Source organism: Corella eumyota, chromosome 2, assembly GCF_963082875.1.
Source record: "Corella eumyota chromosome 2, kaCorEumy4.1, whole genome shotgun sequence".
Taxonomy (NCBI): domain Eukaryota; kingdom Metazoa; phylum Chordata; class Ascidiacea; order Phlebobranchia; family Corellidae; genus Corella; species Corella eumyota.
This window is the reverse complement of record NC_137491.1, coordinates 17,278,871-17,293,518: the sequence shown is the minus strand read 5'-3', so window position 1 is coordinate 17,293,518 and position 14,648 is coordinate 17,278,871. Positions and strand designations below refer to the sequence as shown.

The following is a 14,648-nucleotide window of genomic DNA, read 5'->3' as shown; positions in this document are numbered from 1 at the left end:
GGGCACTACAGCATGAGAGCAGTGGGGTTTAAACCCAGAACCTCATGTAGTGACTTCACAACATTATTAGGGGGTAATATTTAAAACAAACCAAGTCATATGATAAGTTTTAATTTTTTTTTTGCACTTAATAGAGAAAAAAAACTAATTGTGATTTGATGTTTATGATTTCAGTTTTACCTGCCACAACATCTTTAAACATTTGCTGGAATGCAGGAAAGTAACTGCTTTGTACTCTTCGCAAAACTTCTGACATAACTTTCACTTTTGGTGTGTTTAACTGTATTAAAAAAATAAAAGAAGTTTAAATATTGGTTTGAGTTTAATTGAGTAAAATTTAACTGATGTTTTTTCAAAGCAAGATTGAAAAAAGACTGGCAGCGTGGTGTAGTCTTAAGATCACTTGTTACACCACACATGAAGTCATGTGTTCAATCCCCACTGATCTCATGCTGTAGCGCCCTTGAGTAAGGCGCTATAAACGGTATGAACTTCTGCTGAGCCAGCACTTAATCAGCAGTATAATTATCGGGCAATCATAATCTATAATATCACAAACTACCACAGGTAACTCGATACTGGGTCGGAGTAACAGATGTTACTCTATGTTTAAGTCACATTCGACTTTCCCACATCGAGGATAAAGATATATAGGCTACAGAAAAAAAAGTAAACTACTTTATTTTTATTTAATTTTTTTTAAACAGTTATTTTTATGGTTAACTAATTTTTCTTAAATCTCTTACAAATTTAGTTTCAAATTTTTAGTTTTTTGTTATTTCATTCATTTAACATTAAAAATTTATAGCTTCACCTGATCATAAATGCACTGAAGATTCTCGTGCCTATCAGACCAAAAAGTCAACTCTGTTGTGGGAAGAGGATTAAGTCCCTGGAGGAGGGATTCGGATGAGTCTCGCTTCAGTACATCTCTCACTTGATGACTCCACTCAATTACAACTGACTCAAGGGTGTGTAAAATGTGAGGGTCAATTACTAAGCCATCCCTAAAAAATAATTTTTGTATCAATTTTTTAAACAAAACATTTTTGTTTTTTGGACATTTAAACCCAACATTTTTTTTATTGTTTTGAAGAGGGTTTTACTTTGGTTCTGCCTCTGCTGCAGCTTCTTCTGTTGCAGCAGGAGCTGGAAACTTTTCCTCCTGGATCTTATCAGTTCCTGGGGGCAGAGGAAGAAGGGTTTTACCTTTGACCTAAGCAAAAAACGTCAAAAACATTGTTTTAAAACAGGGTATTTTCCCGCCATATGTTTTATATTTTTTTATCCTCAAAGTAAGAATGCTGAACTTTATGTAGAAATGCGCATTCCTTTAACTATTTCGCTATTGGTTTCATTTAATTAATATTTGGTTATAAAAAGCCTTGTACAAACCTGCCCGGACACCACAAACACGTTGCTCTTGAGCTTGTGCACGTGACGCAAAACGTCACCTGATACAACGTGGGGCCATGTGTCATGGTTGCGGTCGTTAGCAAGTAATGGTACCACAACCTAAACAAAATGATATTAAAATTTACAATATTCTGAAAGGGTCAACTATTTAATACTTTGTTAGGGCCAACTATTTAATACTTACTGTTTCATATGTTAAACAACGCTCACCTTTATTATATAAGCTATAACTATTGATTATCTTAGTATTTAGTTTAAGTTAAATGGTATTTTTGTAGACTGTCATGTAAAAAATGGACAGCAGCTGTTTGGTAAAATATGCGCAAGGCAAAACGCGAAATTTTGGCAGCTTAAAAGCGCCGCAGCTACGTCCTTTACATTAAGCACAAGTATCTGTATTTTTTTATTTTAAAGTAATTGTATTTTTAGCTTAGTGTAAATTAAGTGTACTGTGAGATTAGAATACTTCATTAAAAGTATTTACTTTTAGTTTGTTGTTTGAATAATCATTAATTGCGACACAGCAGTTGAAATTAAGAAAATATTAAGCTGAAAGCAAACAGCGTTGCCTTGGTGAAACTGCGGTAAGTGAAAAATAGTGAAGTTTATACAAATACAAACTCAAAACCAGCTGGTTTCAATAGAAAGTAATATAACAATACTTACTTAAACGCGCAGCTATTATAACTATATATTATATAGCACATTTAATTATTAATATTTCGATTTTTTTTTGAATTTTGAAAAAGATTTTGTCTTTGATACTAAGGAAGGTTGAAAAGTTGTTTTAAAATCTAAGCCGGCTTTTGTAATTCGTCTAGACCATTGTAATTGTTAAACTTGTTATTTTAATACTGTTTATAATGAAAATCTATTGTCGCTCTTATAAAGATAATATTAAATTCTTTAAAATTTGTCTACGCGGCCTTATTTTTTGATATAAGCTCCTCTTAATTTGAATTTGTTGAAAATTGTTGTACCATCGGCACTTTAAATGCTTTAACCTTGTTAACACGATAATATGGTTAACTTAATTTATGTTTACAGCTTTGAGGGTGGTGAATGGTAAAAATCAAAGCCAACAAAAGTTTAAAATACTTTCATATTTTAGCAATTAAAAATTTTGGTTTAAAACTCACACGATGCTGTTTTTTGATGATTATTTATTTTAAAGGCGCTTTGTTATATTAATTCTAACTACTTGCCTTTGTTAAGTTATTTATTTTTTATATTTACTGTGTATTGTGTTATTTTAAATAGGGTATGATTGATAGTAATATATATAATAATACCTTAAGCGCTATGCAAACGATATTCAAAGTCCTAATTCTTAGGATGTAAATTACGTCATAACAAAACGACTTACGTCATCAACCAATGAGCTCATATGGTCTAGAGGCGCGTAGGATAAGTCGCCAAATAACATCTGATTCGCGATCGTATCTGGTATAATAGACTCCTTCGCTCGCTTAATAAAGTACACAGCCTTTGTTTTTCCAGTTAACGGAAAGTCCATGGTAGGTATCAGCAGCCCTGCTTGATTAAGGCCTACGATAAGCAAGATATTGTCTGCCTTGTCGAAGAACTCCTGCATCATGACTTTGTACTCTTCCACCCCGACGCATTTTTGCCATTTATCTGGCTTTAGTTTTAAAGTTTTCGAAACGTATTCGGAGATGAACTCGTAGCGTTTGTCACCCGCCGTTTCGCCCATTTTGACTATCTTCTATAGTCCACCGATTTTCACGTAAATTTAAATAAGGTATCCTATTGAATATGTTTGTACCTAAATAAAACTAAAAAAACAGCAAATTTTAAATAATACTTTGACCTATAATTTATGCTTACATAGGGCATGCTTATTTAATCAACTATTAATAGTTTCAATTTTAAAGTTTTAAAAAAAATTACGAAAAACTGACTGACGTTTTCTTTAAGATGCCCTTCCCTTATTTACATAAATTATATTAATTTAACTACTTTTTTATCGCTTGTATATTGGCCAATATACTTCAATATTAACAATAACTTTTCACTTTAACGACCGGCCCCGCAACGCTACTGTTCGATGTATTCTAAAATTTTAGAGAGACCAACTGAAAGACTTTTTCATTTGGCTTGTCATTCAATACCATTGAATAACAATGACAATTTTTAACGAGTATGCCTTTATTAAAGTTGTGCCTATCGCTATAATAAATCTCAATACCTTTCGCAACTGTTATTACAAAGTGTATTTATTAACTGAAAAATATAAACCATGGTTTACGCGTTTTTAAAATTTGATTTTAGACATTTTTTAGATAAGTAATATTCGCAGTAGGACTTCGTTGAATTCTAAACGTCATTTTTGTTGTAAAAGTTCCCGCAGCGTTATAAAATTTGTAAAATACAGCCAAAAAGTCAGACAAATACTGACTTAACTAGTTTTATTGTAAAAATAACATAGCGTTTAGTCGGTATTGTTTTAAAAAAATTAAATTGTACGTGTACGAACTAGCTATTGTTTTTCTTTGGTCTTTTGTTGAGTGTAAAGTTACTTAAAATGCGAATACTACAATAGTTTTTTAGACGTACCGCTACACTGTGCGTTTCTAACCATGTGGTCTGTTGCTATAGTTACTAAGCTAAGCTATTTCAAGCTGCGCAAAAGTAACTGTTGTCTGTTTGTGATTGTTTAAGTGATTGTTTTTTGTTACTATTAATACCTTTATTTATTTCTAACATGTCAAGAAAAAATACTTTGTAATTTCTAAGCGTTTTTTATAATATAAATTTAATCACATTTTTCGCTATTTAAACAGAATAGAATTTATTTATTATTTAGGTACAAAAAGACTTTTTTCTAAACTGCAATTAACTTTAAAATTAAATTTTACTACAGCCGTCGTATTTACATACTTGGCGAATTTGGTGGTTTATTTTTATTTTTTAAAAGTCATTGCACTAGCCGTTGATAGACTTTTAAAGTGCACTTGATATGTAAGTGCTTACTTATATAGCCGTTATATATATGAGCGCATTGGCTGAATTTACGCAAACATACTTATATACTGGCTTAAGCTAAGTGGTGTGTGAATTTTATTGACTTATGATTATAAAATATTGGTGTTATGATTTTTAAGGGTTTTGATTCAGTGAATTATTAATGTATAATTAATACTATTTGTTACATGTGTAAGCCATTATACGCCTATGTGTTTCTAACGTTTTTTTAAAACTTTTTTTATAATATGAAATTGTCCTAAAGTTGAATTTTTAGTGTTGTTAATAAATGTAAAAAATGTTTTAAGCCTCTAATTATAAGCTTCAGTTAATGTACTGTGGTGTAAACGCAACCTGACCCAATGATGTTACTAGGCCTTATTTAAATATGAGTTGTACAGCAGTCTATCATAATAATCATTGCTCTTTGAAGCCATCTAGTGTAATGATAAAAAATTATTTTGAACAAGTTAACTGTAAGTGGTAATGTGGTGTTGTTTGTAATATAAATATATCATCTAAAAGTGACTTTAAAATAGTTTTTAAAAATTTTTGTAATTTAATTTACATATATGCTAAATATCAAGTGTAAGTATCTTTAAGGCATGTCAATCCTTTCACATCAATAAATCAAAATATATAAAAACGAATAGACTAAAATATTTAACAAGTTAATATTTAACAGTACCGGTTCCTTCTATTTAACTAAAGTAAATATTGTCTTTGCAGAAATCTAAGCGCATATGTAAAACAATCAGTTACTAAATTTTTAATTTGCAAAATATTTTTTTAAGTAAAGTTAAAACAATTTAAAATTTAAAAATATAAATTTTATAGATAGTTAAAAAAGTATTTATTTGTAATTTATTTGAAAACAATTTTAAAGATGACAAAATTAAAAGTTAAAACTGTTTAAAATGGTGAACTCTATTTTTTGCAGATACATAAACATTTCTTATTAACAGTTTTGTCAGTTAGTTAATCAAGATGTTGTGTTCAATTGCATTATGGGTGTCATACACTATTACAAGCCTTGTATTGATTCATCTAATTGATGTTGGAATGAACAGAGGGTTTGGAAAACTGCTCAAAACAATTGCAAACTTTTTTTTGTTGCTGCCTGGTTCAGAATCTTTGGTTAAAATCTTCACCAGAAAAGAAGTAAAAGGATTTTTGAATCAAACTATTGCCGATTATAATGAGGACAAATCAAAGGTTGTTCCTATTCCACCTAAAGGTATAGCACTTTTTTATTTGTAAGCTTTTTTTTTAATATAAAAAATGTTAGGCTAAGATTTTAACTTCTAAACAATATAATATAAATATAAACCTGTCATTCGAAATAATCTGATTGTTTTATAAAAATTGCACACAGTAAAAATGTTTGACCAATTTATCTAAAATGTTTTATTGAATATGATAAAAAGTTATTCTTACCCCACAAAATTAAGGTATTTTTTTGTTAATTTATAGGAGTTAAATTTTGTTTGTTTACGTATTAAAGAGTAACAATCCTTAAAAACAACTAATATTAAAAATAAAATAAATAAATAAAGTGTTTTAAACTATTTAAAATGACTTTTATTTTAGCTATACCCATTGAGGAGTTAAGAAACCAATTGGAATTGTTCAAGAAAGGTGATGAACAATTATCTGAAAATGGACGATTATTTGCTTATGTTTACACCAATGAAGGACCACGATTCCAACTACAAGTGAAACTATATTTTAAGCCTTTTTATCTTTACTAAATTAGATTTTAAAATTTAATTTTTATTTCCATTTATAGTTTTTATTTTAAATTTATATTTTATTACATTTTACCTAAGGTTTATTAGTTAAAAATTATTATTTATTGTATATTTTTATACTTTAGTACACACCCTTAAATTTAAGGTGTTTAACTTGTTTTTTACTAAACATATTTAATATGATTTGCAATTTGCTACAGGTAGACAGGTAGAAAAAAATATCATATTTAAAAAAATTAATTTTGCCTTTTCAGAAAGAGGCATTTCGTATGTTCACTAGAATAACATCTGGTAATGTTAATCCAGACCATGCCGATGTAGTAAAGGCTTATTTGGAGAATTTTATGCATGACAATGCCTTAAATCCACTTGTGTTTCCCAATTTAAGGTTGTAATTAGTTTTTTTCTAAGATTTTTATGATGATTTTTTCTCAATGTTGGAAGGTCGACTTCATGACCTAAACATAGAGTAACATCAGTTACCCCAACCCAGTTTCGAGTTGACTTTGGCAGTTAGGGATCATATAAATTAAAATTGCACAATGCCTGCCATTTTTATGTTTATATATTTCTGTGGTTTTTTAGTTAAAAAATTTAAATTTGTAGAAAATTTGAGAATGAAGTGGTTGCCATGACAGCAAATATGTTAAATGGAGACAGCAATGTGGTAGGAAGTGTGACATCTGGTGGTACGGAGAGTATTTTGATGGCAATGAAAACTTACAGAGAACAAGCCAGATATCTTTCCCCAAAAATTACAAACCCAAATGTAGTAAGTAAAATTATCATCTTTAGCATTTTAGTTTTTAAATTGTCTTTTTATATTATTGATAAGCACCCTACAGGCTGCATTTTATAATTCATGATTTTGTCTTTAAAGATTTTTTACAGAAAATATTTATTTATCATATATATTTATCTACATTTTGGGCATGTCAATAAAAATCTCAAATCATTACCCAAAATGTTTATTTTCAGATTTTTTATAATTCATGAAGTGTTTTTATAATTATTGATCTTTATCTGGGAAATTTGACTTTACAACTTAAACATGAAGTAACATCAGTTCCTCTGACCCAGTTTCGAGATGGCTATGGCAGTTTGTGATATTTTTGGTTATAATTGCATGATAATTTACTGCTTTTTAGCAGAGGTTTATATTGTTGCAGCATAAAAGCGAATGGAATCAAACTCAGGACCTTATGTAGTGAAGCCAGTGTTATAGCCAATACATTATGCTGTCAATTATTGAGTTAAAAATGTATCTTAGGTTGCTCCTATGACAATACATCCAGCATTCGAGAAAGCTGCTTGCTACTTCAACTTAACAGTAAAACATGTTCCAGTTGACCCTGTGACTTTTAATTGCAACCTTGAAGCCTACAAAAGAGAAATTAATGAAAATACAATCTTGCTTCTGGCATCTGCACCTTCTTATCCACAAGTGAGCAAAATTATTTTATCAATACATAATTGTTAATTGTTATTTAAGATGGTATTAATACCTATACAACCATAGGCTACCCAATGTTCTAAACAGGCCCAAGCAAATTTTAAAACTAAGATTTGATTATATAAAAATTCTGTACATTAGTTATTGATTAATTTTTAGAACAGATAATTTAAAACGAAGTTAATTAAATAAGTATTTATGTTAAATTATATTAACTACTTTAACAGAAAATATACACAATAAAGAATTTATAATATGTATTATTCGTACATGTTTATATATATATATTTTTTTTTATTTTGGTTTTTCACACATTGATAAAAGTAAATAATTAATATGATATACAATTAATATTACAACAATGCGACGGGAAAAAATGACAAAATCAATTTAATATTTTAAAACATGCCAAAAGTATTAATGTTTACATAAAGATTTTAAGTATGTTATGGCATGGTCACCAAACCCAACATATATATTATGTATATTTTATCTTATTTACTTTAGGGAATTATGGACCAGGTTGAAGAGATATCAAAGATAGCTGTAAAACACAGACTTCCCCTTCACGTTGATGCTTGCTTTGGTGGATTTATGTTACCTTGGTTGGTATTTTTATTTATTAATTTGAATCGACTAAGCAGCAACGCAAAATTAAAATCGTTATTGATGAATTTGTTTGTAGTGTAAATTCCTCAGTTCCAAAATTAACCTATCTTGTCCATTTAAGGGTTTTAATAGTAACTTTAGAAGCTTTTTTAAGCTTATTATTTAGACCTTTTTATAGAAAAACTTTTACAAGAACATAAAAGCAGTAGTATTCAAATTTAATACTTTCTAAAAAATGTTTAAAAATATATTTTACAACAAAAAATTAAAAATTTCATTATATTAAAGGGTGGAAAAATTGGGTAAAAACAAGATCAAGAAATGGGATTTCCGTCTTCCAGGAGTGACATCAATATCTGCCGATCTTCACAAATATGGATTTGCCACCAAAGGCGCTAGTGTGGTGTGCTACAGAAATAGTGAGATCCGAAAACACCAGTTTTATTGTTATTCAGGGTGGTCTGGTGGTTTGTATGTCTCACCAACTATGGCTGGCTCCAGACCAGGTTAGTTTGTAATATATATTTTTGACACTTTTTTTAGAGAACCCAGGACCTCATCTAGCAAAACCAAGTGTTCTGACCACTCCTCCACGCTGCTGGTCATGGCTGTGTACTTTTTTATATATCTTTATCCTAAAATACCATGTCCCTTACGGTTCTTAGCAGTTTTCGTAGAACTTATAGCCTTTTATCCATTTTTTATGGGATTTTACATTCAAAACTAGTTAGCGGATTCATTAGGGCTCTATATATCCTATTTGTTAAAATATTATTATTTGCAATATAACTCTAGGAGGTCATCTTGCGGCGGCCTGGGTTGCTTTAAGGTCGATGGGACAAGATGGTTATATTGAGATGGCTGAAAAATTAATGGAAACTACTGAGAAAATGATGAACAAAATCAACAGCATTGATGTAAGTTAATATTTTTAGGTTTTGGATTTTGAAGAATTGGTAAAAGTGGCTATTAAACTCGGGTTTAAAATTTATTTTGGTTGTTGCAAGTTTTTATCTTGAAAAAATAATTTTTTTTTGCTCCAAAAATTCCAACCTCGAAGTTTTTAGATTTTTTTAGCATTTGTTTTATAATGAAGTTTACCATTTTTTTCCATAATGTATCTTATTTTTAGGGGCTTTGTATATTAGGAAATCCACTCATGTCTGCTTTTGCATTCGCCACTACTGAAAAATCAATGAGTGTTTTCAGCATCGTCGACGTCATGGAAAAGAAAGGTAAAAAATAAAAATATCGAAAAGTTTTCAGTAAAATACTGGCAGCGCTGTATAGTAGTCAGAACACTTGCTACACTACATGCGGTTCTGGGTTCGATTCTCAATGCTTTTTAGTGGACAATTATAATCTATAATATTCCAAATTGTTAAAGGCAACTCGAGACTAGGTCGGGGTTACGGTTGTTACTCTATGTTTGGGTCGTGAAGACGGTCTTCCCACTAGAGGATAAAGATAAAACTTTAAAAAAAATTAATCATTTTTTCCTGAAATCAATTTTTTTAAATTATTTGTTAAAAATAACAAAAAATTCAAGGATCTAATTGAATGTAGTTGCTTGTAGGCTTGCAATAATGTGTAACATTATACTTAACACACCTACACACGCGAGTCACGCGTATTGCTCACTTATACTGGCAATTTTGACGTGATTTATTTGTTGTACTACATCTTAAAGGGAAGTATTAAACTGTCGAGTGCATCAAGGATAAGGTGCAGAAAATTTGGTGTTTGTTACCGCAGATTAAAACTAAAAAGGTTTTGACAATTTTCGGAAACAGGGCTTTGCCAAGTGGTAAGCTCTATACCATGACATGTACGTTATAGCGGTTTAAGGAATAGAATGATTAATGTTGATATGTCTAAGCGTTGTGCGTTTACATCGGGTTGTGTTTCCGTTCGTACGTCGCCGAGTGCTGTAAAATGAAACCGTTGATTCGTTTGCAATTTCTGTTAACGATAAACACGGTGTCTTAGCTGTGTTACTATTTACAGCTGCAAAAGCAAAGAAAATGCTTTATTACTCTGCTCTTTTGTATGACAGTTGATGCATATTAATTACCTAGTTTTCTAGTAACTTAAAAAGTTCAGATGCCAAAACAGATTCTCTAGAAGAATTTAAAAACAAACATAAAAAAGGCGCTAGTTAAAGAAACAGTCATATTCCTAATGAGCAATAATTAGTACTTCTATAAATATCATCTTCCAGAAAGGAAATATAAAGTAACAGTTTGTTGCTGTGTGTAAATGCTGCAATTAAAGTAAGTGGAATTTTAAACTGAATTATAATTTGTACAATTAACAAGAAATTGTAAGAAAATGAATCTTTGGATATTTATCTTCTCTGCTCTGATTTTAAGCTTTGGAACACCTATTAAAGCAGGTATGAGTGCATTAACTAAAATTGTCATTACATTTTTTCTAAAGAATAATTTATTTTATACAAATTAATTTTGCAGGCCTTACGAACCCAACTAATATTACTTTTGAGTCTTGCAATCTAAACTCAGTTATGCGCTGGAGTTCTCCCATGAACGTGAGAACTTCAGACGAACTTCCGGATAGATACGGAAATGAATTTGTCCTGTATTCTGTATTTTACTGGGAAGAAGTAGACCAGGATAGTAATATGGGGTGAAAAAATTTTTAAAAAATTTAATGTTTTTGAATTCTAATTTAGCATTTTATTTAAAACAAAAATTTATTCACGCGGTATATTAACATTCCTTTGTATTTTTTTGCAGTTGGTTACCATTCCCAAACTGTAGTCTTATACAGCAAAATTATTGCGAACTTAATATTGAATTATCACCGTTTTTATCTTACGAATTTGCGGTAACAGCCCAAACCAATACAACTCCTGCTAATTCTATTTCGGAGGATAATATAAAAGAGTTCATAATGTATATTGATGGTAAGTAATTTTATAATGTGTGTTTATTTAGGTATTTTAAAACAACAAACAAACAAAATAATAAGCCTACTATTTTAAAATGCAACTTTAAGAGCATTAATTTTTAAAATTCCTAAATAATGAAATATATATATATATATAATATATATAGCCAGCAGCGTGATGTAGTGGTAAGAACACTTGCTGCACCACACGAGGTCGTGGGTTCAATCCCCACTGCTCCCATGCTGTAGCGCCCTTGAGTAAGTTGCTATAAATGGTATAAACATTTACTGAGTCAGCACTTAATCAGCAGCGTAATTATCGGGCAATTATAATCTATGTTATTCCTAACTGCCACAGGCAACTTGAGACTGGGTTGCAGTAACTGATGTTACTCTATGTTTACGTCGCACATTCGACTTTCCCACATCGAAGATAAAGATATATACAATAAATATATATTATTTACTTACATATTTTTTAAGGATTCCTCTGCACGCCGAATTTTTCGCTTAAAATTGTTGATGACAGAGCGACTATAAACATAACAACACCACCTAGAGTCACGTGGTCTGGAGAGTTGTTGACAGATGTTTTAGGTTGGGAGGATTTACAATGGGAGATTGAATATTGGAATGTGGTAAAATTAAGATTTTTTGTTATTTTAATCAATTTTTTTAAATTGGTATTAATGTTAAATGATTATATTTTGTAAAATAAATTTTAGGGTAAAGAATAAAAAAGTATTAATTGTACAACTTTTATTTTAATATATATATATATTTTTTTAATTTTAGACATCTAATAATTACAATGATAGAATGACTTTGGTAAAACCTGCATACTTAATCGTAATGAACATATCAATGCAAGGATCACGTGGTATTTGTGTTCGCTTAAAATTTACAAGCATTTCATTCGATTCTAAAGGATGGTCACATGTTGTCTGCAAAAACAAAACAATGCCAGGTAAAATTTAAAATTTTTAGGTATTTTTACATCTTAATTGCTTGATCTTAAATTAAATGGTTTATGTATGTTTTACTGGCCTAATATGATGAAGTACCTTAGTTTGATGGTGCTTTTTATATTAAAAATATGCAGCTTTTCATTTATTATAAATTTTAAAAAAATAATATTTTGCAATTTTTAGCTTTGCCTTAGTTATATTTTTTTATGTAGGGTACGTTATTAAATTCGTTTGTAATTCTAACCTTATTACATAACTATAGCTCAAGTTACTGCAAGCGATAAACGCATTCACCGTTCTATTACCTTGAAGACTATATTTGGTTGCATTGGTCTTGTGTTTTTTATTGGTTTGTTACTTGGGTTATTTAAGCTGACAAGAAGATTTGTTATTTATATTAAAGGAAAGGACAACAAAGTTATTCCACAATCGTTGGTACGTTTATTAGACGTCATTTTTTTGAAATTTTATTAGGTTTAACTTTTTTAATGTTGTTTTTGGTTCTGGGAAAACTAATTTAAATATAAGTTAATAGTAAATACTCATGTGTATTAAATCTTTTATCGCCTAATTTAAGTTAACCTTTTTTAGAATACTGTTAAGTTACCTTTTTTTAGAATACTGTAATGACTAAATCACTTGGAAAAACAATCGCCGATCAATACAGTGAAGTTGAAAAAGTCACTTTATTCAATGGTCAAAAAAAGGAATCAAATAACAAATCGTCAAACCTGTTACAAATGCTGGAAAACCAGCTTAACCTATCTTCAATATCTTTAAAACACGCAGATGCTTACAATTTTCAACTTGAAGAGAATAAAAAGCCATTGGTTGTTCAAATTGATAATGACAGTAACCTAGAATGTTCTGACTACGTCATGTCGGTTTCTACGCCCGACTCTGGCAATTTCTCGTTTGCGTTAAACAACAGTGGAGCTACGTGACTGTTTTATTTTATAAATATTTAACTCGAATGAAATATGTGTTGATTTTACATCATAAACATAGAATTAGCTTAGATAACTAAGTATTTTGTTTTGTTTAAATACAACTAAGATACCAAGCTTGGTCCTGCCACTATGTCAAGCGGTTGATTTTAAGATATGTTTGTTTTGTACTGTGCATGTAAATATGCTACTTTTTTTCTATGCAACTAAATTTATTCGCGCAATTTTAGTGGAACATGACTTGAAGTGTACCTATTACAAAAAAATGTCATAAAAATATCGACGTTCACATTTTGTAGATGTTACAAGTCGTAATCAAGTTGGTCAATGTTTGTGCTTTTTTATTATTTTTGTCAATTGTAATAAAGTTCATTTTATATAAAAGTTTAATTATACTTTAAAGTTTATAAAATAAATTTGTTAAAAATCATTTGGTGTTGAAAGGTTTATTACAACAGATACACATTATGTATTATACGGTTTTATTGAGTAATATATCAGGCAAGCTTCTTTTTCTATCAGACGAATAAGCTTTGTTTGTCATGTAGGGTAAATATGTGGGCCCACCATAGTCTAATTCCTCAACATCATTGTCTAGCAATTGCGGTTGCTGTGATACCATATTTGTGTAGCCTTTTGTTTTGGTATTCTCTTCACTTTCTGATACTTCATTTAAAGATTCCATTTTATGATTGTTATCAAGTTGTTCGCTACAGTCAGTTTTCGATATTATAGCATCATGGAATACTATACAGTTGGTATATTGAACTTGTGGCACTTGGTTTGATGTAGTAACTGTATCTGTAAGTGTGCACTGGTTATTATCTTGAAATAAAAGTGATTGTTTGTCTGGCGAAGCATCTATACCAATAGATTTGCTGCAATTTTTAAGATGTTTAAGGTTGTCAGCTGATGTCTTTTCAAGTCTATGATTTTGATCGACGTATCTGTTTTCTTGAAATACTGGAGTAATTCTTGGATGCGGGAAGAAATTTGATTCCTCCCTTGAAGGTGATGTACTGTCTTCTGATCCTGAGGACTCACTGTAGTATCCTTTGCTGATGCTTCTAACTCGCTTCCTTCTCATATTTGAGTCTTCATCAAATTCAAGAAAGGTCTCCAAAACTTTGCTGTTGTTTTCTGTAATACAAAAATTAAAAATTAAAATATTTTAAACTTGTATGTTGCTTACAGATTTTCGAATATACATTTTTTTGGAGGAGGTACAATTAGAATATGATATAAGTAGTGCCCTTATTTTGGTTTTAATATTAATTATATGTATGTTGTTTGCTAGTGATTTTTTACAAATTCAGCAAGTTATTGTTACAAAGGCAAAATATAACACATCAAATTCTGTATTTTGGATATTTTGCTTTTAAAAAAATTAAAATCAGAACTAGAATTTTTGATTTTTCAATATTTGTAAAAATTTCGTTATTTCTATTTTTGCATATGTGTACTGTTTACTGTTAAAAGAAGTGTCACATGCGTTCAAGGAAACGCGTAAAATGAGATAAACATTTTGGCTGCATACCGGACATGGTAAAAGTGTCTAATTGCGAGTTGTTGTTTCCTTTTAAGCTAGTTGTCACTGTGAGTGTTAGAA

General features: G+C 30.0%; 2 protein-coding genes across 2 annotated transcripts in view; one reads left to right on the top strand and one right to left on the bottom strand.

Moving 5' to 3' along the window:
- LOC145741593 (dynein beta chain, ciliary-like) overlaps positions 1 to 3,201 on the bottom strand; it is a 45,910-nt gene extending 42,709 nt beyond the window's left edge. The window contains exons 1-5 of the mRNA XM_082559198.1: positions 2,783 to 3,201; positions 1,396 to 1,515; positions 1,107 to 1,216; positions 815 to 1,007; positions 181 to 280 (exon numbers count right to left, since the gene is read on the bottom strand). Coding sequence (XP_082415324.1) covers positions 181 to 280; positions 815 to 1,007; positions 1,107 to 1,216; positions 1,396 to 1,515; positions 2,783 to 3,130 — 871 coding nt within the window. The 5' untranslated portion in view covers positions 3,131 to 3,201. The remainder of the gene's footprint in view (positions 1 to 180; positions 281 to 814; positions 1,008 to 1,106; positions 1,217 to 1,395; positions 1,516 to 2,782) is intronic.
- Positions 3,202 to 5,388: 2,187 nt separating this feature from the next.
- On the top strand, positions 5,389 to 13,036 carry LOC145742551 (uncharacterized). The gene is made up of 17 exons (XM_082560327.1): positions 5,389 to 5,638; positions 5,992 to 6,116; positions 6,407 to 6,540; positions 6,759 to 6,924; positions 7,423 to 7,596; positions 8,113 to 8,210; positions 8,503 to 8,720; positions 9,010 to 9,131; positions 9,347 to 9,449; positions 10,204 to 10,261; positions 10,533 to 10,609; positions 10,686 to 10,860; positions 10,971 to 11,140; positions 11,608 to 11,762; positions 11,920 to 12,091; positions 12,355 to 12,527; positions 12,710 to 13,036. Exons 1-17 carry the CDS (start codon positions 5,389 to 5,391, stop codon positions 13,034 to 13,036), a joined length of 2,697 nt encoding a protein of 898 aa, XP_082416453.1.
- Positions 13,037 to 14,648: the final 1,612 nt, after the last annotated feature.